Raw genomic sequence first — 23,626 nt, 5'->3', positions numbered from 1 at the left:
GCTTATCTTTATTGTTCATCATACACAGGTGTGCATCATTATGACTGATAACTCCGCCGTGTGAAACACAAAAACCCCCAGATGATAACACTAGTGTTGGTGGCTCATCTTTCTACGGTGATTCAGGCTGAGCTGGAAGACGTTTGGTACTAGTCACGCACACCTGCGTCCGGGCTGTCAGCTCAAACTCACTCTGGGCTCAATGCGGGACGGGAAATTAAAGTTTTCTTTTCTTTCCTTCTTTTTTTTTAGAAACTGGTGACCTCGATTTCTCTGTTGCGACGAGTTTCACCATTTGTAAACATGAATACATATTAAAAAAAGACCCGAAATGTTTCTCTTTAAAACACATGCATAAAAGTCGTTTTTTTTATTCTGCCCTTCGCGGGCTTCCGTAGACGTTTCGTTTGTCCACCGTAGGCTCGTGTGCTGCGGCTGAGCTGTGTCGTGAGACGCTGGCGGGCACCAATATCTGAAGCATGGAGCAGATTAGTAACATCCAGGTGGTTCCGTGCGCCAGCTCCAACTACCTGAGACCTTTCACGGTGCGGTACAGCCAGGTGAGTGAGGGCTCGCGCCGCGGGACCAGCAGCTCGCGCTCACCCTCCTGTGCTGCTGGCCCAGCCCACATCCACCCGGGCTCGGCCGTGGCTGCCGAACCGTGTCTCGTTGCTTCCAAGTCAAATTGTTTCTAAAAGCCACTAGTTTATTCCGGGATGCTTTTAAATGTTAGATTAGATCGCGGTGCGGCGGGAATCGGACGCGTTCGCTCGGCTAATAGCAGAAATGCTGCAGAGCTGCACAGAGGAGGAAGCACTTTCTACACACACACACACACACACACACTCCTCGGGCGCGTCCCCGCCAGCCTGCTGTAGCGAGCCCAGCTGAGTCCTGCACGTCCTGCTGCTTACAGGATCATGGTGGCTGAAGATCTGACCACTTCACCATGTGCTTCCCACGTCAAATAGGCTGCATGCAACGTCCGGAGTTTCCATGTTGCTCTTGTGCATCGTGATGTGTGCAGGTCTCGCTAGCTGTGTGTGCTTTGTGTTCAGTTGTGTTCAACACGAGGGGCGAAATAGCAAGTTGCCTTTAATTACGACTTTAAAACGCTTTAAATGGTTTGTTGTACACGTTCCTTATGACGGTTCTTATTTGAACAAAATATTCCGAATTACTTCATGCGTCCGTCACCTTTTGTTGTTTCAAAAATACCTTATTGTTAAGAGCTCGTGGAAACTGTTAGGCTGCGGAAAACATTTAAGCAAATTCATAAACATTTCCTTAGCTAGCGTCATTTTCCCGTGTGTTGTCCTGACATGCATCAAGACCTTTTGTACTAGTGGTGCACCTGGACGTCTTTCCTCCCTGATTGTACTTCTGCAAATGCGCGTGGCGGGCCCTTCGTTTTTCTGCACGCGGTAGTGATTTCTCCTGCGGACGTTAGTCATAGTCCTCGGTCCAGGGCCCTTTGTTACTTGAGAGATGTCTTAGTCATGTACATCCGCTGCTGGGTGCTGGTATGGGTGGAATGCATGGTGCAATCACGCCACATTCTCGTGGGGTTATCACTCACGGTCATGATGCGGGGTTGCCAAGGTGATGCTCTATCGAATCACACTTGGACCACTCTTGACTCACGTGCTACATACTGGGAAGGCGCTCGTGCCGGCCCGAGGTCATCAGCTGAGCTATAAGATATCCAGTGCTGCAAAGTCGTTGGTTACTCAACAGAGGGAATTAAGGGCACATGACCATTCTGGGGAAGTTTTAAGATACAATAAATAATAGAGACTCATTTGCATTTTGTATATAACTGGTTCAGGTCTGGACATGTTTGGGGCTGGTCAAATGACATCTGCTGTATTAGAACAGGAAGGAAACTTGATTCTCGTGCCTCCACTGCAGAAGAGAAAGACGTTTCCTCAGCCTGCTGACCCATTGAAGCTTCACATTCTTAATGGCACTAGTAGTTTAAAAGTGATCTGTTTTTACATGCTGTAATGGAGAGTTGCCCTCACTGAATTACTGAATCAGTAGTGCAAGAAAAGGTTTGAAAACATGACTTGATCTACCTCACAGGTTTAATAAAACAAAGTCTTTCACCACACATTTATGCATTGCTATGTTTACTGTAGATATGACTGTAAAGTAATTGATAGTTAATGTGTTTTTGTAAGGGAAAAGGGCTTTGTTTAAATAGGGTAATTGGAGTCAGGTGTTCTGGTCACTTCAGGTGTGGCTTTGACCTACACCACCAAACAAAATAAGCGAGAAACCCCCTTACTTTTAGCCTCGAGGTCTTCTCAACAGAATATTGTTGCAATGCGCAGTATGATGTGATTTAAAGAGTTTTTTTGAGGATTTCAGCTAAAATGGTACAAGAGGTTAATACGTTATTTGTAAAAGTTTTGGGTTTTAGTCAGTCAGCCTGATAGCTGCTGGTCTAACATCTCCACCACTTCTCAGCCTGCGAGTGGCACTTCTACCATGACCAGGGCCCATGCACACCACAGATTTCTCAAATAGTGACGACTTGGGTTGTAACAGTTACAGATCTGTATGTTTCCTCCGAGTTTACCACAAAAGCGTAAATCTATCACATGACCGAAAGCAAGTTTCCCACAGGAAACCAGCGATCTCCAGAAACCACTGCTCCCTATCTTGGGTTTGCTAAAGACCACTGTGATGTTCCGGTTTCATGTAGATGGATGTGACAAAAGTAACCATTTTGTACATTTACACAATCACACAATAATGGATGGTGATGAAGTGAGTATAATCGTGTGTTGCCCTGTTGCCTCAGAAGCTGGAGTTTCTTGCGGTTGCCGAGGGAACATTACATTCGAAACTATGAGGAAATTCTACAGCAAAATTCAGGACTGTGAGCTAAAATTCAAAGTTGGTCATTTTATGTAGTCTGACAATATTCCCAAGCACAGGACAAAATAATGGAGTGGCATAGAGAGATATTGTTCTATTGACATGCCGTTAAAGCTAGATGTATAAAAATTGGAATAAAAATAAGCTGGAACTTTATTTAGAGGAATATGCCAGGTCATAATTGCTCTGCAGGGACTGATCAGCAGCTGTTGGTTACTGACAATGTTCACGTATAATCTCCATTATTGGCCTGATTGCTCAAAGCGTTTGCTTAATTGAACGATATCATGTGTGTTGTGGAGTTGTCACAGTGCCAAAAGTTTGACATTAATACCAGTGAAGTTTGGCAATTACGTGTCTCTTTGTAAAACCACAGCAAAAGCAGAAACGCTATTTAGCTGTAAATTTTGGCATGTAGTCAGATGTTTCATAGTTGAGCAGAGTGGTATTGTGCTCAGTTGTCTTGTTTCATTTGAGTTGTATGTACTGTGCATGTAACATTCTAGAATAAGCGTTTAAAAATATTAAATGTAAATTTTAATAATTAGAGTTAATGCAGCTCTAATCCTAAGATGGATAGGTAATATATATAAATAGCAGTAGTCTATTTTCATCTCCCATGTTGCTTGTCCCGTGAGTTTTTATTTTGGTTTTGTTTGGTCTCCATTGGTCAGTCATTGAGGTTCCTGCCCCTAATGTCACTGACCTTTGTTGTGGTCCTCATTAGTCCTTGTGTGTTTGTTCACCTCCTGACCCTTGAATTCCTCGTCATGTTCTGAGCTTTTGTTCTAGGTTTTGCCTTTATTTCATTTTCCGTTTCTCTTTCATGGTTATTATATTGATGGTTATAGATGGCCTGCCCAGCTATGGCTGTCTGACTGTCTGACCCTTTGACCCCTGCTTGTTTGTTTGTTGTTGTTTAAAATGCTTAAAATTCTTGTTTCCTTTAGATTGAACTGAGCTGCCCATTCTTTTCTAATTTAATTCTACCAAAGGCATAATTAAATTTTATTGAGTTTAGTGAATTTTAGTAAAATTTATTTTATTAAGTATTGATCCTGTACTGAAGTAAGCATGCCTGTGTGTGTGTGTGTGTGTACTCGCACATTGTGCGTGCTTGTACGCCCACATTTAATGAGAAGAAATAAAACGCACAACCGTGTGCAGTTTGCCAGCCAACCTGTGTCTCCCTCCCCGCTGGTCACACCCAGGTTTGGCCATAACCACTGCCGCCTGTGTTCTGTTCTCCACCCACTGACACGGTGGGTGAGGTGGGTGGTGTGAGTGAATCACACACAGCAGTGTTGCTGGAGTTTTTGCATGTATTGGTGTCGGTGCTGTGTTGAAACTGGTCCTCCACCCAAAACTGTAGATCCAGGAGCAAGCTCGTGTTCTGGGAGTAACCAGTGATCACGAGGCACACTAGCTCCATCCGTGCATGACGGCAGAGAGGTTCTAGTGTCTACACCCGCCGGGTGATTCTAATGAATACATTATTGTAGTAAAGTGGATGTTGAGTGTGCGTGTGTGCGTGCGTTTATATATTTTGTGTGTGTGTGTAAATATGTATTGCTTAGTCTTTTCAGAAGCTGCAGTAGATGGTTTCTATGAATCTTCTCGTCCTGGGGTTTGCAGCATCAGATGCCACATCACTGAGTCACCGTGCTGTTCCGCCCACATGTCCCTGTTGGCATTCTATATCAGGAGCTGACTGCTGCCTGCCGGCCCTGCCCCCTGTACCTCCCCCCACTGCCTCTGCCACGCCCCCTCCCCTCACCTGTACCTTCCCTCACTGCCTCTGCCACGCCCCCTCCCCTCACCTGTACCTCCCCTCACTGCCTCTGCCACGCCCCCTCCCCTCACCTGTACCTCCCCCCACTGCCTCTGCCACGCCCCCTCCCCTCACCTGTACCTCCCCTCACTGCCTCTGCCACGCCCCCTCCCCTCACCTGTACCTCCCCCCACTGCCTCTGCCACGCCCCCTCACCTCACCTGGGCCCGCCCAGGGCATGGCACTCCCCACTTCATCAACCCAATGCCATCGTTTTGTGCTGCTCTGCTCGGCACCGATTGTGACACGCACCATGGGGTAATACTGTGGGATTAGCGCTCCATTACAGTCACAGTGAAGGTGAATCTTGGTACTAAACTCGTGTACCACCTGGCACACGTGATGTCGTGATCAAGTGGAGTCGCCGTTCGGCCACGTTTTAAAGCCCTAAACGTTTTCAGGCTGCTGGTTTTCATTGTCCTGCGTGGTATTTGTAAAAAGATTCTCAGCAAGCACACATATGCATACACACACGCGCAGGAGAGGCTTGATTGGCAGTTGTAACTCATGTACAGTACTAATCAAATGCTGACCAATTGGGTCCTGTTATGGATTAATTCAGTCAGTTGGCTGGATGGTTAATGGATTTCAGGGGTCACGCTGATGTCCCAGATGGGTTCCTGTGTCCCGTGAGCCAGAAACCGAGCCAGCGTGGTCCACTGGTCCAGCTGCTTGTCTGCTGCTTCAGCCACAGGGGTCCAGGGAGGAGGGGTATCAAAGGAGCATGTGTGGGTGGGGCGGGTGGTGTAGGGGTGGGGTGGGGTGGTGGATTAGGGCAGGGGGCTGGTGGGTGGATAACAGCGCGCATCGGGTGGGCAAGAACAGATGAGGGACAATGGGGAGAGGCCGGCCGGGGCGAGGCAGGGGTTAGGAGGCCATGGGAAACGTGTGGCGGCCATCGCCCCAGCACCAGGCTGCTGGACCCGCTCAGTAGGCACAGGAAATGGGATTTACGCAAAGGCAGAAGTGCTGGAGAGTGAACAGAGGTGATGAATGTATTGGAGTCCAGTGAGCAAGAAGAAGGTGTGGGGTGGGGTTGGGCGAGTGGGGTTCGGGTGGGCGAGTGGGGTTGGGCGAGTGGGGTTCGGGTGGGCGAGTGGGGTTGGGCGAGTGGGGTTCGGGTGGGCGAGTGGGGTTCGGGTGAGGGTTGGGGGTTGGGCGAGTGGGGTTCGGGTGGGGGTTGGGGGTTGGGCGAGTGGGGTTCGGGTGAGGGGTTGGGGGTTGGGCGAGTGGGGTTCGGGTGAGGGGTTGGGGGTTGGGCGAGTGGGGTTCGGGTGAGGGGTTGGGGGTTGGGCGAGTGGGGTTCGGGTGAGGGGTGGGGTTGGGCGAGTGGGGTTCGGGTGAGGGGTTGGGGGTTGGGCGAGTGGGGTTCGGGTGAGGGGTTGGGGGTTGGGCGAGTGGGGTTTCGGGTGGGGGTTGGGCCAGTGGGGTTCGGGTGAGGGGTGGGGTTCGGGTGAGGGGTTGGGGGTTGGGCGAGTGGGGTTTCGGGTGGGGTTGGGCGAGTGGGGTTCGGGTGAGGGGTGGGGTTGGGCGAGTGGGGTTCGGGTGAGGGGTTGGGGGTTGGGCGAGTGGGGTTCGGGTGAGGGGTTGGGCCAGTGGGGTTCGGGTGAGGGGTGGGGTTGGGCGAGTGGGGTTCGGGTGAGGGGTGGGGCTGGGCGAGTGGGGTTCGGGTGGGGGTGGGGCTAATTTATGCTGCTGCTCCAATGCTGGGGCTGTAAAAGGAGAAGCGGCACGAGTGGGCCTGAAGAAGGCCTGGTTCTTCAGACGCTGCCCGGGTTATCTCCACTGCTACCGCTCCCAGTTCTGAGATGGCTGCTCCTCTGAGCCTTGTTAAGTCGCCCTGGAGAGACGGCGGACAGGTGGTCGGTGTAGGGTCATTGGCGACCCTTGACCTCTTCCGGTGGCAGGGCGAGCTCTGTTTATTGACGTCCCGCTCATCAGCCGCAGGGAAGGTAAGGTGAGACGCACGCTCGCTCTTCCCTTGTTTTGTGGAGGCAGCCTGCCGGATCCTGAAACGGTCCTGCCTCTCCCGCGTCCTGCTCCGGCCCTCTCGTGGAGAGACTTCTGTCTGCAGTGCGTCTGTGCCGTCGTTCCTCGGTGGTGCCGGTCCTGTGTGGCCTCGCCCGGCCCGACTTACTCCGTTTGTCCCGTGGGAGTCGTGGCACGAGTCGCACCGCCGGCACGGTAGCGCTGACACTCGTCCGACGGGAGCCAGGCAGGGTGGATCTCCATCTCTTTCCCAACATTGTAGTGCCCTTCGCTTTGCTGCTAACCCCAAACCACTTCCTAGGCCAGCCTGAGCTCCGGGAGCCCCATAATGGTGAGAGCTCGGGGCGAGAACGTTTTCCCACTGCCTGCTGTGGCCTCGGGCCTGCGGCCGGGGGTGCTGAACCGCCATTCAGGGCATTGTATTTGCGTCCTGTGTATCACTTCCCTGTGAGATTGTGGATTGTTTGTGGGAACAATGATGTTTGGGGCTGTGAGAAGCTTCATAAATCACTCGTGTGGTAATATAAAGTACAGTGTTGTCTGCCTCTTCATGAGCTGCTCTCTCAGATAGGCGGCTTTTTCCCAAGCTGAGCGCAGTGGCGGGAAAAAAAAAAAAGTCCTCGAAATAGAACGTTACGGTGGCTTCTGAGAGGCCCGTGATGTATCACGCTGCCACATCAAGAGACTGATGGGCTTTGTTTCACCATACGTCAAGCCGCTGTGTAATCGAGCTTCTGAGGAGCTCGGCAGCGGCGGTGGGCAGGGTGGGACCCCGGCAGGGCTGGGCTGGGTGGGACCCCGGCAGGGCTGGGCAGGGCTGGGCAGGGCTGGGCAGGGTGGCCCAGGGCCACTACACTTCCGCCCCACACAGCAGTGAGCGCCATGTCCCCCCAGGGCTAATTTAAGTATCTCCACCTGTGGGATTGGGCAGAAGGAAAGTAGGAGTGGTGGTTCGGGGGTGGAGGGGGGGGGGTGGCTAGAGGCAGGAGCAGCAGATGGAGACAAAGAGGGTGAGGTGCCTCTGATCTAACCTTTCTTTCAGCCCTGCCTCCGTCCTCTAGAGCACAGGAGAGAAACGGGGGGGGGATCACAAAGCCCATTCAGACAGAATCTTCCAGCTTCTTCTGCCCCCCCTCACCGACACACACACGCTCACACAGATGGACCTCAATAGCAGTACTGCTTAATTAATCTTTACTGATTGATTGTCGACACCCTCCTGACCGCTCGGTGCTCCTGGACGTCCACGCTGAGTGAGCGGTGGCCACTAGCACCTCTGCCAGGAAGCGGCCGCTGCCTGTTTACACAGCCAGGGCTTTGTTTGATTGCTGCTGCGCTCGCTTACACCGGTTGCTACTTGATGTAATTATTACAGTCTTATTATTTACCTTAGCGATCCGGATTGTTTATACTGAAGTAGTGCTGAGAACTCTATTAACCAGTCTACGCAAGCGTGGGTGTGTGCGCCTTTGTTTGTGTGACAAGTGGAAGTATGAAATTACCCTCCATGAGGCCAAATCACACACTGGCTGAAAGAAAACCAAAACACAAATATACTTCTTTTTTTTCCCATCTTCACATCCATGTGAGCACACTCGTGTTGAGTCCACGTCGGACTCCAGGGCCGTGGTGATTTCGCTTCAGAGCTTCGAGTCGGTTTTAAGTTCTACAACCTCTCTGGTGTTGTCTTCATCTCGTCCCTCTGTCTGTTCTCCACAGGGGTTTAATGGCCACCTGTACTCCCGAGCCACACGGCCGGTCAGCAGCGCTCTGGCCGGCCATGAATGTGCATTAGCGAGACGGGCCGAGCGCGGCCGCCTGCTGGGAGCGGACCGTGATGAGGGCGTTAAATCCTGGAACGTTGTACGTCACATGGTGGGAATTAAAGGCCCCGATTGTAAATGGCAGCGTGACGGCAATTGAATTCTCGACAGCTGCCGGGGTCACCGCATTATAAACTGGGAGCTGACGGTAATTAGACTTTAAGCACCCAAAAGAACAAGAGCCCGTCTCTTCTTCCCCATTCTCCCCGCAGCCTTTATTGCACGCAGGGCCAGGGGAGAACATTAATTTCGAGGTCCTTGAACCACCCTCCGCCCCACCCCCGGCCCCTGTAATCTGTATCGTAATCCGTGTCGCCGGTGATTCCCAGGGTCCCAAAGGGCTTTTCCCGCTGACCCGGTGCGTGCCCGTGTTAATGAGGGACTCCTGTCATCTGTCCACCCTCTCGGTGCCTCACAGCTCTGCTCTACGCGGGCGCTCTTCGACGTCTGACTGGTTCTGGGAGGTTGATTCGGGAGGTGGGAACGGCTGTAAATGTCATTTTGAACCATATTGAGCGCTGCTCCCTCTTTAATGAACGATAGGTGGTTTGCGTGTTAATGAGAGTTACCGCAACGGTCCGTAAGCACTGCTGAGTCAAATAAAAAAGGTCATTTTAGCATAAATGTCAACTTCATGCAGTGCAAGTCATTGGCTGTATTATTGCAACTTTGCCGTTCCAAAGCGGTTGCGTGTCTGGCAAATGGAATCTCCTCAGGCAGCTGTCTTCAGTTTGACAACAAAGTCAAAGGATTTTTATGCCTTCAAGCTAGTCTGTGCTTGTTGTGATTTCATTTTTATAACCTTGCCTCCACTAACATGCTTATTGCAAATGTAATTGTCTGTTAAAACATATTTGAGCTGTTCAGTCAAGAAAGTGAAAACAGCAGACCTAACAAATATACAGTTCAAACCTTTATGTGATATAAATACAGACAAATTTCTGAGAGCTAATGTTGAGGAGACTGATGTGAGACGTTCAGGAACAACTTTAGACCTGTGGGATCAAGTGTGTTGACTGGTAGAGTGGAATTTGGCGTAAGGAGTTTGATTTTATCAGGTAATATTTTTTGTATATCTTTGAATCAGTTCAACTGTTTACACCTGCTGAGTGGCACTGAGGTATATGCATAGGTGAGGAGAGACGAGGTCTAGCCTAATCCTTCAGCATAGCTGAATTTGTCGAGTTCTTTAAGAATATAACACTCCTGAAAATAGTTCTGCCAAAGGTGATTGCAGCTTTAATGTAGCTGTCTGTCACTTTGCTCTGACAGCTTCTGTAGTGAAAGTGAGGAAGGAACTTACCAGTTTAAATGCCTCGCTGAAGACGTCCGCAACGCCCACGCGCTGCTCAATATTTGCAGCCGCCTTCAATCTGCAACCTGATGCCCAGTAAACAAACCTGTAAACAAATGAAAGGCTGTGTTTTCCTTTAAAGGCATTGTGTGTTTCCTGTCTGAGTGGGCTGCTCTTTCTTTTGGTAGGACGGAGATAATCGAGTGAAAAGGGAAAGTGCTAGCGCTCCTGCGGCCGTCTCGTAAACGCTGCACCGCTCAGCCTGAGACGGTGACGAGTGCGAGCTCGGTGCGGTAGCGCCTGGGCCCTTCCTGACCCAGGGAGGTGAAGCGGATGGGCCCTGCGGCGGGAGCCCTCATCTGACACTGCTCTTGATAATGCAGCACTATCTGATGGCGGTAATTACAGAGTAATGCCTCAGACCTGAGATTCGTAGCGTGCGCGGGCCGCTTACAACGCTTGCGCCACTTTAAAAGCCAATAGCACGCAGCCCCAAGGCCCCGCGTGGGCCGGCCCGGTCCTGTCCCAGCATGCACTTGGGCTGTGGCATCGGCGATGCTCGCTCTTCCTGGGCTTGTTGTGTCAGCGCCCTCGCCCTCTCCGCCGCTCGCGTGCGTGCTCTGCACGAACTTGCTTAGCCCCCCCACCCCAACCCACAACTCCCCCACCCCCCACTTCCCACCCAGCATGACTGGCCAGCTGTCACGGCGACCACGGCGGAGACGTCTTCCCCCCCGGGCCTCGACTTCCCACCTGTGGAATCCCCGTCCACGGCCGGGCTGGAGAGTCGCCCCGGTCGCCAAGACGACAGGGGAAGGTAACAGATACAAGAGTTCAGGCCGGATGCCATCGTCCTGTACATCCAGAATATTGAGGCGAGGTGAACGTGGACCTGAGATCTCAGGGTGTCCACTTGGAAGCTTCCCAGCCATCTTCTCTCATCCACCCCTATCTAAACATGCTCAGTTACACCTCCACAACTATGCACTCAAGTACACACTTGCCACAGAAGGGCCCTTTTCATCCCTACACTTCTTGCCCCATGGGAGAAAATGATGGATTTCACTCCTACACAAAAATGTTCGGATCACTTTGAAGTTATTGAGGAGCAGGGTACACACCTCTGCCCTAGCGTGCATGAGATGATACTTTCATTATACTTTCTGATTTTCTGCAGTGCTCTCTGAGCTGCATGCACTAACAGTAATGCTTTTGTACTGCTGACATAAATTGAGCAAAAGCCATGTGCTATTTTTACAATTATTCTTTTTTTTTTTTTAAACACCTCTCTCTTAACGAATGACAATGACTGCTTCACACTTCTTTTTTTTTTTTCTCAAGTGACAAACACACTGCAATCATCAGGTCATGGCGAGGTGTGTGTGCTTTAATTAAAAAAAGGCATCACAAGTTGATCTCTTGTAAATAATTTTTGCTTTAAATCTCCAAAGGCCCCTTTTCTGCGCGCTTCTTTACTACAGTTGAGAGAGCTCTCCCTCTCTAGGGTGTAAAGGGTGGTGTTACTCTCCACCCCGCTCGCTTATGACCCATCGTGCTGACGCTTGCCCATGCACCTCAGTTCTTTCCACCCCACCTCAGAAAAAAATACCCCAAAAAATTACCACACATCGGATCCCAAAGGCACCGGCTTGAGCCTGGGAGTCGGGACGTGCAGTTCTATCGGCTGTGACCCCGTGGGCCGTGACACCGTGGGCCGTGACCTCCGTGGGTCTTGGCACGGCGCCCCGGGAGGCTGGAGCGCCCTGCAGACCTGCTCGTTTGATACCGCCGTTCCACTCCACCACCTGGGGTGAAGCGTTTGGGCCGGTTGGAGAGCTCACTGTTCATTAACTTGGAGGGCCCGCCGCGCTCCCGGGCTAGGACGAGGCGCCGCGTAAACACAGCGTCCGTTGGCATGGAGACGCTGCGAGGTCTAGAGTTGTTGACCACGTTTTGTTTTTGCTGCTGATTTGCAGTGCGACCACAGCCACTTTATTATTATGGTCTGGAGAATTATTATTAATTGTAGCAGTTCGGCTATTTGTGTTTTACACAGAAATGTTTTAAACAGAAAATGTCCTAATTGTTGTCTCTGATCTGACGGATGCGCACATGCAAATATTTTCTGCTTTCCATGCTGTCTTCTCATCATAGTTTAAGTGGTCAATATGCAGCTAAAGCATTTAGCCATATAGGACTCTAGGAAATAAGAATTGCATACAAAAATAATTAGCAAATACAGTACATTTACAACCTATTCCAAATTTGTCTTGTATCCTCTATCCAAGTTGCATGTGGGACTGATTTTATCATCTGCTTCCTGTGTACTGCCTATGTTCTTCATTGGCTACATATCGAAACACTGAAGCATGTGCTTGACTTGGGTAATAATCTACTATGCTTCCGATTTTTGCTGTTTGGTGAAGTTTGATGTTGACCAGCTTTGTGTTGGGTACACGTTGTGTTAATATAAACACTCTACATGCTTCATCTCATAAATATACTCCTACATGATCTCTCGTAGACGCAAACCCGTGGCTAAGGGCTTTCCCAGCATGCCTGCTCTTGTGAGCTGCATGGTTTGCAGAAACTCTATCTCAAAGCGCTGAAGTGATCAAACATGCCAGAGATGCTGGCTGTGCGAGACGGAAAGTGAGAGTTCATGTTTGATTGCCTTCTCTGGAGGATGTGAGTTCCTTCAGTCTATACTGTGGCTACATTCTTCCACATTGTATTGTACTGTTGCTGTGTCAGCTGAATTGGACCCAGAACCGTTCCCGAGTCGATGGCGCGGTGGGTTGACACGAACACGTTTGAGTTTTGCACTCCGTAAACCTCTTTCATGCCGTTTAAACTGTGTAGCACATCATAAACATTTAGTTGAAGCTTTTGTCAACCTGAACGGTCAGCTCAGAGAGCAAAAGGCCGCAAGTGCTTCTCATTATGACTGCGATCCAGGGATGTCCTGGGTTAAATCCAAGAATGTCCTGGGTTAAATCCAAGCATGTCCTGGGTTAAATCCAAGGATGTCATAGGTTAAATCCTGGTCTTTGATGTTCCATGTATTTCTACATGCAATGCGTGATTGCATAAAAAATGTTACAGCTATAATATGTTAATTCTTTTTTTTCTGACCTGTCACCATGGGAAGATGAAATGTTACAATTCCTCTGTCAAAATTGCGTAAAATTGCATTGCATTCACAAAAATGGTTTCCAATTAGACTCACTGTTGCCTGTTTTGTTGCTTTTTGTTTCTTTACAGAATGGAACAAAGAAGTCGTGGGACTTCATGCGAACCCATGACAGGTATGTTTTTATCACCGAAGCCATTTTACTGAATCCAGTGCTCGAGGTGATTTGCAGCTTTGTTGTTTTGTTGGAATCTTCTAGCCCAGTGGCACATTTCCTTCTCACTTCATTACCCTTAATCCTGCACTTAAAGGTTCATCGCCCTTTCATGACGTGTTTTTCTCTTTGACTACCCACCGCTCACCCGGCCAATTTTCTGGCCCTAATGTAATGAAAGTTGCCCTTAGCAAAGCCGTGCTCATCAGCTAAAGCCGTTAGCTCCCATCGTCGGTGGTGGGTGTGGCCAGGAGGGGTCAGGAAGTGTGTGGTTTAGAGGGCAGCTGAATCCTCATTGGCTACTTGACTCCCTTTTCTCGCTCCTCTGCTTCTTCCATCACAGCATCACGTCGTGTGCCGTCGGCATTACGTCGGCTCTCCCTGAACAGGACGTCTTGCGTGCCCAAGCGACTGAGCCGTGGTCTGAGGGAACAGGGAGTTCATGTGGATTGGAAAGCTCAGCCAGCATTTGAGGCCTCCTGTAGTGTAAGGCCTGGTTCTGGCCAGAGGGAAACTCGGGTTTGAGTTGGCTGTACTAGCCTGTGTGGTCGTTTGGTTTATAGAGCCATTTCCTGTATTGTTGGAAGCATAAATCAAGGCTACTATGGAACCCTGGGTTATAAAACCTGGAAAGATAAGATCCGCTAAGCCTGGAGTCTCTAAACTGAGTACTAGAAAAGGAAGCCAAGTAGTGCCCGTCTGCTCAGAGCAACCACTGAATCCTCCAGACTGGCTACGCTTCTCACCACTGTGTCCTGGGGCAGTTAAGCTAAAACCTCTCTTTAAAAAAAAAAAAAAAAAAAAAAGCCAACTTCAAGTGGACCCAAACTTGCCCCCTGGGTGACTACACTCGAGAGCAGCCTCCCAGCACCTGTAGTCTGTTCTTCGATTCTGCAACCATGGCTGACCTTTCATACTGAGTTCTCGAGAGCTGGTGAGGAGCTTATAGCCCTCTGTAGGCACTGTACATCAACGCTGACAGATGTTACTTATTTTTATAAGAAGCTGTAAAGAGATTTGATCATTCTTGCTCACAAAAGGTGGTGAAGTATAGTATTTGAGAACGGAACCCAGCTAATCATAGAAAGAGATTTATTGCATTGTCACATGGATACGAGTTCCTTAGGTAGCCCTGTGCCTTTAGAGATGGATGTGTGGAACATGTTGGACAGGCAGAATAAACACAACTACATAATTCTGCCTGCAGGAGTCGGGAAAGTCAATGGCATTCGCACGGATACAGTGGCTTTTGGTGCATTTTAACTTGGACGCTGTAAATGACAATGCAATTTAATCTGTTACAGTCACTTGGCACAAATACAAGTGTTTCACTTGGCCATTTGGTTGTCTGATGCATTTGGTCCCACTGTTTGTGTTGTTGATGTGCGAGTTTATTTTGGTCAATGTTTGTAGAGAGAGGTATAGAGAGAGCGGGAGAGAGAGAGAGGGATGCAGGAAAGGATGGAGGGGGTTGGGGTGCTGCAGTTGAGAGGAAAAGCCATTAAGAGGAGCATCTGTTCAGGTCATTAGTGCCACTGCTGTGGCCCTTTGTGAGCACTCTGCTGGTCCTTTGGAGGCAAGAAGCCCAGAGAATTGGTGTCAATTGTCTTTTATGAACAGGGTTTGAGCCTCAGGGCTGAGAAGGAGAGCGAGAAAGAGGATCTTCACATCTTCTTGTGCATGAAAATGAAGGGGTACTGCTGGGTTCAGGTGACTCCACACATGGGAGCCAGGCACTCACCCACACCAGCCTCATCTTTCTCTCTCTCTCTCTCTCTCCTACTTCTCTCCCACCAATTGGTCTGTTCAAGCGTGACACTGTCACAACGCAACAGAAAGAGTCGTATCCAACGATGGGCTTAATAACGTGTGAAATCTTTGGCAACGCCTCCAGTTTGTCTCACCGATGCCACGGGGAGCGTTGTGGAACATGGTGCCAATGACCCAGCAGGCGAGCAGGTGACCTAACCCAGCAGCCGCTCAGCCACCGTGGACAAGAACGTGGGCACCGTCTCCCAGAAGATGGAGGAGCTGGACCAGCGGTTCTTCTCGCTGGAGAACGGACTGGATGGAGGGGAAGGGATGGAGAAGAGATGGCGAGATAGAGGCTCTTAAAATGTAGCCAGACACTTGTAATCATGACCACAGGCACAAATGAATCATGGTGTCTCTAGATAATGAGCTTCCCTCCCAGACGCTGGGGGAGAGGGGGGTGTTCTCTTCTGGTTTCCAGAGTGTACATGCCTGCGTATTCAGGGCAAGGGTCTACCTCTTTGTGCTAATGTGTCTGTCCTCAGAGCAGCCAGGGTGAGTGGTAATCTCCACCATAACGCATTCACCATGGGAAAGGCAGGGCAGGGCAGGACTTCCTGCCCCAACAGACACATCCGCTTTCCCAACAGTGTACAGGACCGAGTCTCCACTACCTTCCGAACAATTGCGCACGCACACCTACCGGCCGCCCCTCCACCCCCACACATGCACGCACAAGTGCGACACGGTCAAGCCACCGATCACCTAGCTTGACAACAATCTTAAGCCATAGACAAGTGGCTCTCAGACCTGCCCTCAGGGGGGGGGGGGGGGGGGGGGGGGGGAAGAGGTGCGGGTTGGAGGTGGGCGGGAGGGTGAATGGCGCTCGTGGGAGAGTAGAAGCTCTGGACACCCTGCTTGACCTCTTGCTCCATGGAGTGATTAGCTTGCTCTCGGTCCACCAACAAAGGTCAGGCTATCCCAGCATGCTTTGGTGGATTTCCTTTCTTAGCCCGGTGAAATCCTATTATCCAGAGAGCGTTAAGATGCCGGTATTTATTCTCTCCTTCCCAAGGTATTAGCCTTAGTGTAGGAACTGAAGTGATGACCCAAGACAAAGACCAGTCTACTAATCCTGGCTGAATGTGTGAGCCTGGTGCAGTGAGATTGTAGCCCATGAACCCAGTCTCTTCCACCTCCCATCACGCACAAATCCCTGCAATTGTCACCCACAACAACCCTGAGTCCATCTTAATGCTATTTTGACCTTTGCAGGTTTAATGTACACTTATAACTGAGGGTTGGTGTTCAGTTTTGGTTTTCTTTCCCGTTTAGAGTTGCTGATGAGTAAACATTGTGTCTGTGGGGTATCAGACTGGTTCGTAGATATGTCCACCCTCAAGTGCTTCTCTCTCTAAGCCTGTTGAGGATAGTTTAGACCTCCTTCTCATCATCACCTCATTCTACACACTAGAACTCCAAGACTAAAGAGCTTTGCTTCCTACGCCCTGCCATTCCAATGTGTTGAGTTCTTTTATGCGCTTTGTAGGTTCATCCTTGGTGTGTAGTTTGGGTTTGGGGAGAGGTTGATGGGCGCGCTGTGCTTAAAATACTTCTGCTGTGAGATAGCAGCCATATGTTTCCATATGAAGGTCCTTTGTTTTGCTTTCAGGTCACTCGGAATTGTGGGAAGATTGATCATTGCTACCTGCTGTTCATAATGGTTGCTCATCCACAAGCCGTTTTATGAGATGGTGTCTTGTTTCTCTCTCCCTCTCCCCCTCGCATCCCTCTCTCTCTCTCTCTCTCTCTCTCTCTCTCTCTCTCTCTCTCTCTCTCTCTCTCTCTCTCTCTCTCTCTCTCTCTCTCTCTCTCTCTCTCTCTCTCTCTCCAGTGTCTCTGTGCTGATCTTCAACACCACCTCTCACTGTTTCGTCCTGGTCAAGCAATTCCGCCCAGGTAATAAAAAGAAAAGATTGACACTAAACTATTTCAAGGCTCACATCATGACCCAGCAGACGAACACCATACCGTGCTTCACAAGTTTCATGTTTTTAAATGTGTTTCATTCATAGATGTTTTTTGCTCAGAAACCTCAATGCAGTGTGACGGCAAGTGGGACGAAGCTCCCCGTGGAAGAGTTAGGGTTGGCATTGGGTGTTTGAGACGTTAGTCATGATGGGTTTGCTCTTCACCCATTGGGAAAATAGCCCACTGAGCAGAGAGCGGGTCGGTCGGGTCGGGTCGGCCTGCCCCACCTGCGTTCATGCTTCCAGCACTCTTGTATGTGTTCAGAGCTGTTCAGCCATCTTCATACATCCTCCAAACGTGCCTCCAGCCGTCTCCAGTTAGAACCCAGAGCTTTAAAAACAGCACCTCCAACAGCCTTCTGTCTGGACGTTTTGCAACATGCTTAAATGCGCATGTGCGTATTCCTACTTCTTGTCCTGACTGCCAAAATGAATGAGAACTTTGTCATTTTTGCAGCAGTGATTGTGATAATGAGCCTTGAGATTGAAGTCTGAAGAGCTCCATTAACTAGTGAGGCACCTGACATCAGCTGCCATTTTGAACCTGTTGGAGAAGGTAGTGCTCTGTGCCAGTTCGGTCCTGATAACCTTCCGAAGGGAACATGTTTCCTGTACATTTCCTTCCTCACACTGTCCCTTTTTTTTCAGTTAAACGTATAAAGCACTTCAGTCATTTTCCGTTTCCTGATTTCATTTTTCACTATAAGGGGTGAAGTCACTCTATATGTTCTTCCTGTTGTGTGTGTGTGTGTGTGTGTGTGTGTGTGTTTAATACACATTTTGAGTTTGTATAACCGTGTCCCAGTACAGTTGGGTACACTGGAGTTCACAGCTCTGTGCTCTGTTGCCAGCCCTTTGCAAACAATAGCTCTCTCGTAATGGAACGTTTTTCATGGCGCGAGTGGCCATGCGAGTGGAGGGCTCGCGGCCCTACGTGAGCCCGTGTCCCCGCGCTGTGCCGCCTCGCTATTGTTTGGCCGCGCGCTAGCCAGGGACGGCGCCCGGCTCCTCAGAATGGAAGGAAGGCCGTGTATTGAAAAGAACTTCTCCCCCCTGCCTCCCCTTTTCTCCTAAAGTCTCGAACAATGCTCACAGAGGAGGCTGAGCTTTGTGTGAGGTAATGGTGCTGGAACAAAGCCTCTCGGGCGCGACTACTTTAACTAGGGTCCCCTCGCTCCCGTCCACCCGCTACTGTCCACAGCTCAGGTTGCCAAAGTCCAACAGTCTCACCTCTGTCTGTGTAATGAGGGTACGGACAGTTCAATGAGATGATCAAAGAGGTTTAGATGTTACCTCAACAGATCGGCTTTCTGCAGTCCACTCGGGAGACGGTGTGTATGGAGACGAACACCTTGTAGATCCTGATCTGAAACTTTTTAATGGGTCACACTGTGTTTGCTTAGAACTGTAATCATGCCACATCTGAGTGAGGGCTTGGCCACGCGGGATCTCTGACCAGACTGTTCCTATTCACAGGTCTGTGTGTGTGTGTGTGTGTGTGTGTGTGTGTGTGTGTGTGTGTGTGTGTGTGTGTGTGTGTGTGTGTGTGTGTGTGTGTGTGTGAGTGAGTGTGTGAGTGTGTGCGCATTAAGTCGGTGACTCTGGTCTGCTTTGCTCTGCAGCTGTGTACATGTGTGAGTGGGAGAAGAGCACGCCTCCACCTCCCCAGCCGGAGGGGGCGCAGGGGGAGGAGGCCTGCCTCGCACCTGCCCCAGATGAACCCCCGGCACCAGGGGAGGGGCAGGAGGGTGAGGCGGTGTCCGGCCGGCCCGACCAGCCACCGGCCTCGGCCGGCGTGACCTTCGAGCTCTGCGCTGGTCTGGTGGACAAACCCGACCTCTCATTGGAGGAAATCGCCCGGCAGGAAGTCCTGGAGGAGTGTGGGTACGACGTTCCTGTCGCCAAGCTGAGGAGGATCACGTCATTCAGGTGCAGACACGCGCTCTCCACGTCTGTGAGGAGGAACGGAGCTCCACAGTCCCAGCACATTGACACCTTTTTATTTTTTAGATTTTTTCATCAGATGATTCCTGATCTAAAGCTTTAGTAGGATGTACCACTGAGGTTTGTAGGCCTTGCCAAAAGGAAACTCATACAGACAAACTAAAAACATCAAAAATTTAAAAAAGAGAACATAGAGGGGTATGGAAAATCTGGGTTATGTGCATATGGAGGGCAAATCAAAGATAATCAATCTTCAGCATTAAAAATGACCATTTGCCTGCTACATAGGACCAGTGTTTATTGTATGGCCACTTGAGAAGTGAGGGGGATATAATGTTGATGCAGACCTACAGAGTCGGTGCAGACCCACCCTTGTCTAGTCAGTGCAGACCTACCCGTACACACACTCTTAGGGAAAATTAGCCTGTGCAGCTAAACCTTAATCACACAGTTTGTTTACAGGCATGTTTTGCATCAACCCAGGTAATGGAGGTCTTGTTCTCAACAACTATCACAGAACGACGTTCTCTTTGTTTGGTGTTCAGTAATCGTCCTGCCAGTCCACAAACAGTGTGTGTGTGTATGTGTGTGTGTGTGTGTGAGATGTAGTGTGCCCTCAACGCCCCTCCCCAACGGAGACTAGAGCAGGAGGCCAAAACGCAGTTCTTATCAGCCTTGGATGAGGAGACGGTCATAAACCTTTTTATTGTCTCGTGTGTGTGTGTGTGTGTGTGTGTGTGTGTGGGAGCATACACACCTGCTTATTGCTGTTGATGACTGTCCTTACCCACTCGGCTCCTTATCCACCGGGTCATTACGTGGAGCCACAAACACTCCCTCAGACGCGCACACATATGACACGCACACATTCTCTCACACGCAGTTGCACACTGGGATGAACACCTGCTGTTTTGTGCAATCACAAGCACCTGCCGGCGCACACCTACACCTGCCACGTGTGTTCAGGGCTGTTCGGGTCATGGCCGGTTGTTGGGCCCTATTTCTACATGGCAGGTCGACATGGGAACACGAGGTGAGCGTGTGACCAGCGTACGCCTGCGTTTACACCCCAGTGTAAGCTCCCGCGTTTACACCCCAGCGTACGCCCCCGCGTTTACACCCCAGCGTACGCCCGCGTTTACACCTCTGTTAAGGGATTTACCACTTGAGCTGTGGAGGCTTCATCACTTGATCTTGCGCCCAAGGAGGAAGATTATCAGAGATTAAGATTGAAACATGGAAATGGTGCATCATTAAGATTACATTGTAATTACATTTAATTAGTAGATGGTTATTAGCAACGTTCATTAAGATACATGACGTTTCAACGAAATAGAAATATGTTACTAGTGCACATCATGCACATCAGGCTTGTTGTTGTTTCTTTTTGTTTTATTTGTGGAATAGTTTTTCCTTCAGTGTTGCAGTTGAGAGATTTTGAGGTCTGTTTTACACTTACAGGCCCCTAGACTGTCATGGTTCATTAACGTGTGTTCGTGTGACCAGAGTTCAAAGACCAATTTCCATCTCCGTTCGATTTGCATAAGCGTTTAGCCGCCCGATTCGCGTGTGAATGAAAGTGTTACCAACTAGCAGCTTTTTATAGAACACCCTGCAGTGGCACCGTGTCAACGTTTTCCCGCCAGCGCAACGGGCAAATGCTTCCTAATCTGACCTGAAGTGGTCGAAAGGTTCAGCGTGAAGAAGGTTGAATGTAAAAGGGTATCCAAGTGACTCATTGAGGATTACAGTTCTCACTTTATACTTTGTCTAACCTTGGTGGGTGTCATTGTGCCCCCTATACCCCTATGTAACAGTACCCAATATATGTACTCATACTGTGCACCTATATGATAATATTGTGGGCTTTCAGAGCTACAGGTTCTTACAAGCCCAGCCTGTTTGGTTTAAGCCCAATTCCAGAATATTCCGTAAATACTGGGCATCTCCTGCATTACCACAACATTGCTCAGATTCCACTGTAGTGATGTTTAAAAAAGTGAATGTGGGCAGTTGGATTTCTGTCTCGTTTTTGCCAGGTCCTGATTGGCTGCTCCAGGCAACTATAAAACAAGCCGTGAAATTCCATGGAAATGCTAATAGATTCAGTGTTGTGTTTTGCAACCCCTGCCCACACGGCCTGCTTGTATAAGAAGCCCCGATCCTCACGTCAAAGTGTAATTCTGTCATGCCATTATTTGTTACTGAGAGGAAATTTGTGCCTTCTAATTCTCCTCCATATTTTCTGAGCCCGTATCCCAAATGCAGTTTTAGACACTGCCTCAGGAAACGAAAGAACTAAGAGAGATTTGCAGTCATCCCCCTTTCTCCCTGGGGGATGTTACCATAGTGATGTCTCCTTGACAGCGTCTCAGGTGAGGTACCTCCTCACGTACGTGGATGTGGTACTTTAGTGTCGTCGCACCAATGCTTACTGTAATTCCTGTGCTGGTGGTCTTAAATACATCTTTATATGGTAGTCCTAAAATGTCCAAATGGTCCAGTCCATCAGTCCACACATGGGGTGTTGAGACCCCCCGATCACAACGCCGTCCCGCAGCAGTAGAGATCATGATCCCTGTTACAGGAGCTTCGGTTCCATTTGCATCATAATCCAGTGCGAACATTATTATAAAATGTTCACATTCACGTCACCACTGCCTTCAGCAAACTGCCCTCCAGCTGAGACTCATCATGTCTCCCGTGTTAGTGCAGAGTCACAACTGCCCAGAAGATTCTGTTCCTTCTGCTTTTTGCTTCCGGCGCCTTTTTAAAGGGAAATAGCATAACCTGTGACGCTTGGCAATGACCTGATGACCTCGACCTTCTCTGTGCCCTCCTACAGGTCAGGGGTCGGGGTCACCGGAGCCAAGCAGACCATGTTCTATGCCGAGGTGTCGGACGAGGACCGCGTCAGCGACGGGGGCGGGAAGCCTCAAGAGGGGGAGCTGATCGAGGTGGTCAAAGTGCCCCTGCACGAAGCCATGACTTTCGCCTATGACGAGAGCATCCCCAAAACCATGGGTGTCATTTTCAGCTTCATCTGGTTCCACAGCAATATGTCGCCCAAGTACAAGATCTCCACCAATGTGTAACATCAACTGCAGGTCCTTCCTGCTCCCTACAGCCCCTCTCTCCCTCTCTCTCCTTTATTACTATTTAATCTGGTCAATGGCTGTTCTTGGTTTGTTTGTTTTTTTTTTATTTTTTTTTTGGTTTTTTACCCCATTGTTACTAGTTCTAACTATTGTCCTGTTTCAAACTTTGCAGCCAACCGATGCAAGCTATCCTCTTTCCTTGGTAGCGGACGAGGCCTGACAGGTCGCCATAGAACTAAACAGGGTCATTGTGAGTTTGTTTTGTGAAATGAAATGCTTCGCTTTTCAGAAGTCAGACATTTTAGCTGGCTTAGCTACTCTTGTGACAATCTCACCATGGCCCTCATAATGGCAACCTGTTTTCTCCAACTTCACAAGATGAGGTCGGAACAGGTAGGGTAAGAGCAATGTGTGGATATCCCCTTACATTGGGAGGGGGGGAGAAGCACGGATCATCAGAGTTTAAGCAGAGCTATAACGAGTGAGTGAGGCGTCCACCATTTCCCCTCAAGGTTTGCAGCCTCACTTTGACACAAAAAACAAAACATGAAAATGTCACCGTAAGCAATGTGAGTGGTCCTCAGTGCATTTGGGTTTAGGCAGCTATCTAAGTGCAGGATAGAGCCCACCGCAGTTTACAATAATAGGGCTGTTTTTAGTTGTGCATAGAATAGCCAAGCAGACATCTCAGGTCCAGCATAGACTTTGGGACATTCAGGGTCAATGTTCTTTATACCCAACACCAAGCTGATATCTCTTTAAAGGAGCTATATGAAGGAAAAAAAACAAATAGCACTTTGGATGTCTGGTGATGCTAGCAGAATCGTGAGAACTGGGTCGTCTGTGACTTCTGAGCCGGATTAGAAACACTTTGCTGAGACACAATCACAGTTGTTGGCTACTGCAGATCATTAAGCAGTAACAGAATGTAATGTACAAGTACTGTAGCTCCTTTTAAGGGAAATTTACATTTGATGCTGTAGTAGCACATAGTGTCCATCTTGAACTCATTGACCATCCTCTACTCTACTTGTAGAAAGCAACTTTGCCACAATCCTATCAAATCCATGTTTTTTCTTATCTGTTCTAACCTCCCAGAATATACCAGGAGTGACTTTGCCTGCCTGTAAAGCTTGTATTTTTAAAAGCAAACGTGTAAAGCAAATTTAAAAGAATTGTGATGGCACAAAGTGACATTCATTTAGTCTTAGTTATACAATTATTTGACATAAACACTGGATCTCAGTAGTGAATAACACCTTGTGAATCTGTGGACTTTAAAACTAATACTTGAAGGTCATACGTAGTGTTGATGTATTTTGCACATCATATTCCTGTTTTTCCTCTGTGTAGTAGTTCAGAGTATTTGAATAACTACGGTTGAGGCTGTCTACTACAGTGATTACGGTACTGTGAGAGTGTACGGCAGTGTGTATGAAAAGCGCGTCAGAAGTAAAGGAGTGAAGTTGGAATCTTTGTCTCGGCTCCTCATTTTCTCAAGCGAAATATCCAGTAGCGATACTACAGTGGCGACGAAGGTACTAAGTGAAAGAATCCACGACGGTGAACCGTGTTGAACTCTTTCGTTAGTCGAACTGCATCGGTGTGTGCGTTTTCACGGCAAGTACACAA

The 23,626-nt window shown here is 49.2% G+C and overlaps 1 protein-coding gene across 1 annotated transcript; it reads left to right on the top strand.

The window, feature by feature from the left end:
• Positions 1–371: 371 nt before the first annotated feature.
• nudt14 (nudix (nucleoside diphosphate linked moiety X)-type motif 14) lies at positions 372–22,539 on the top strand. Its single transcript, XM_077016865.1, has 5 exons — positions 372–560; positions 13,088–13,131; positions 16,817–16,881; positions 18,575–18,881; positions 21,742–22,539. The coding sequence occupies exons 1-5, from the start codon at positions 480–482 to the stop codon at positions 21,989–21,991; spliced, it is 747 nt and encodes a 248-aa protein (XP_076872980.1). The 5' UTR covers positions 372–479; the 3' UTR covers positions 21,992–22,539.
• The last annotated feature ends 1,087 nt before the right edge of the window (positions 22,540–23,626 follow it).

This window comes from Brachyhypopomus gauderio, chromosome 9 (genome assembly GCF_052324685.1).
Source record: "Brachyhypopomus gauderio isolate BG-103 chromosome 9, BGAUD_0.2, whole genome shotgun sequence".
In the NCBI taxonomy this organism is placed as follows: domain Eukaryota; kingdom Metazoa; phylum Chordata; class Actinopteri; order Gymnotiformes; family Hypopomidae; genus Brachyhypopomus; species Brachyhypopomus gauderio.
This window is presented reverse-complemented; position numbering and strand designations above follow the sequence as displayed.

Bases quoted from the DNA above. Each gene is read 5' to 3' on its own strand.
- nudt14 (XM_077016865.1), top strand. From the start codon at position 480: ATGGAGCAGATTAGTAACATCCAGGTGGTTCCGTGCGCCAGCTCCAAC. The intron at 16,882-18,574 runs GTAATAAAAAGA...TTTGCTCTGCAG, and splicing joins GGTCAAGCAATTCCGCCCAG to CTGTGTACATGTGTGAGTGG. The intron at 18,882-21,741 runs GTGCAGACACGC...GCCCTCCTACAG, and splicing joins AGGAGGATCACGTCATTCAG to GTCAGGGGTCGGGGTCACCG.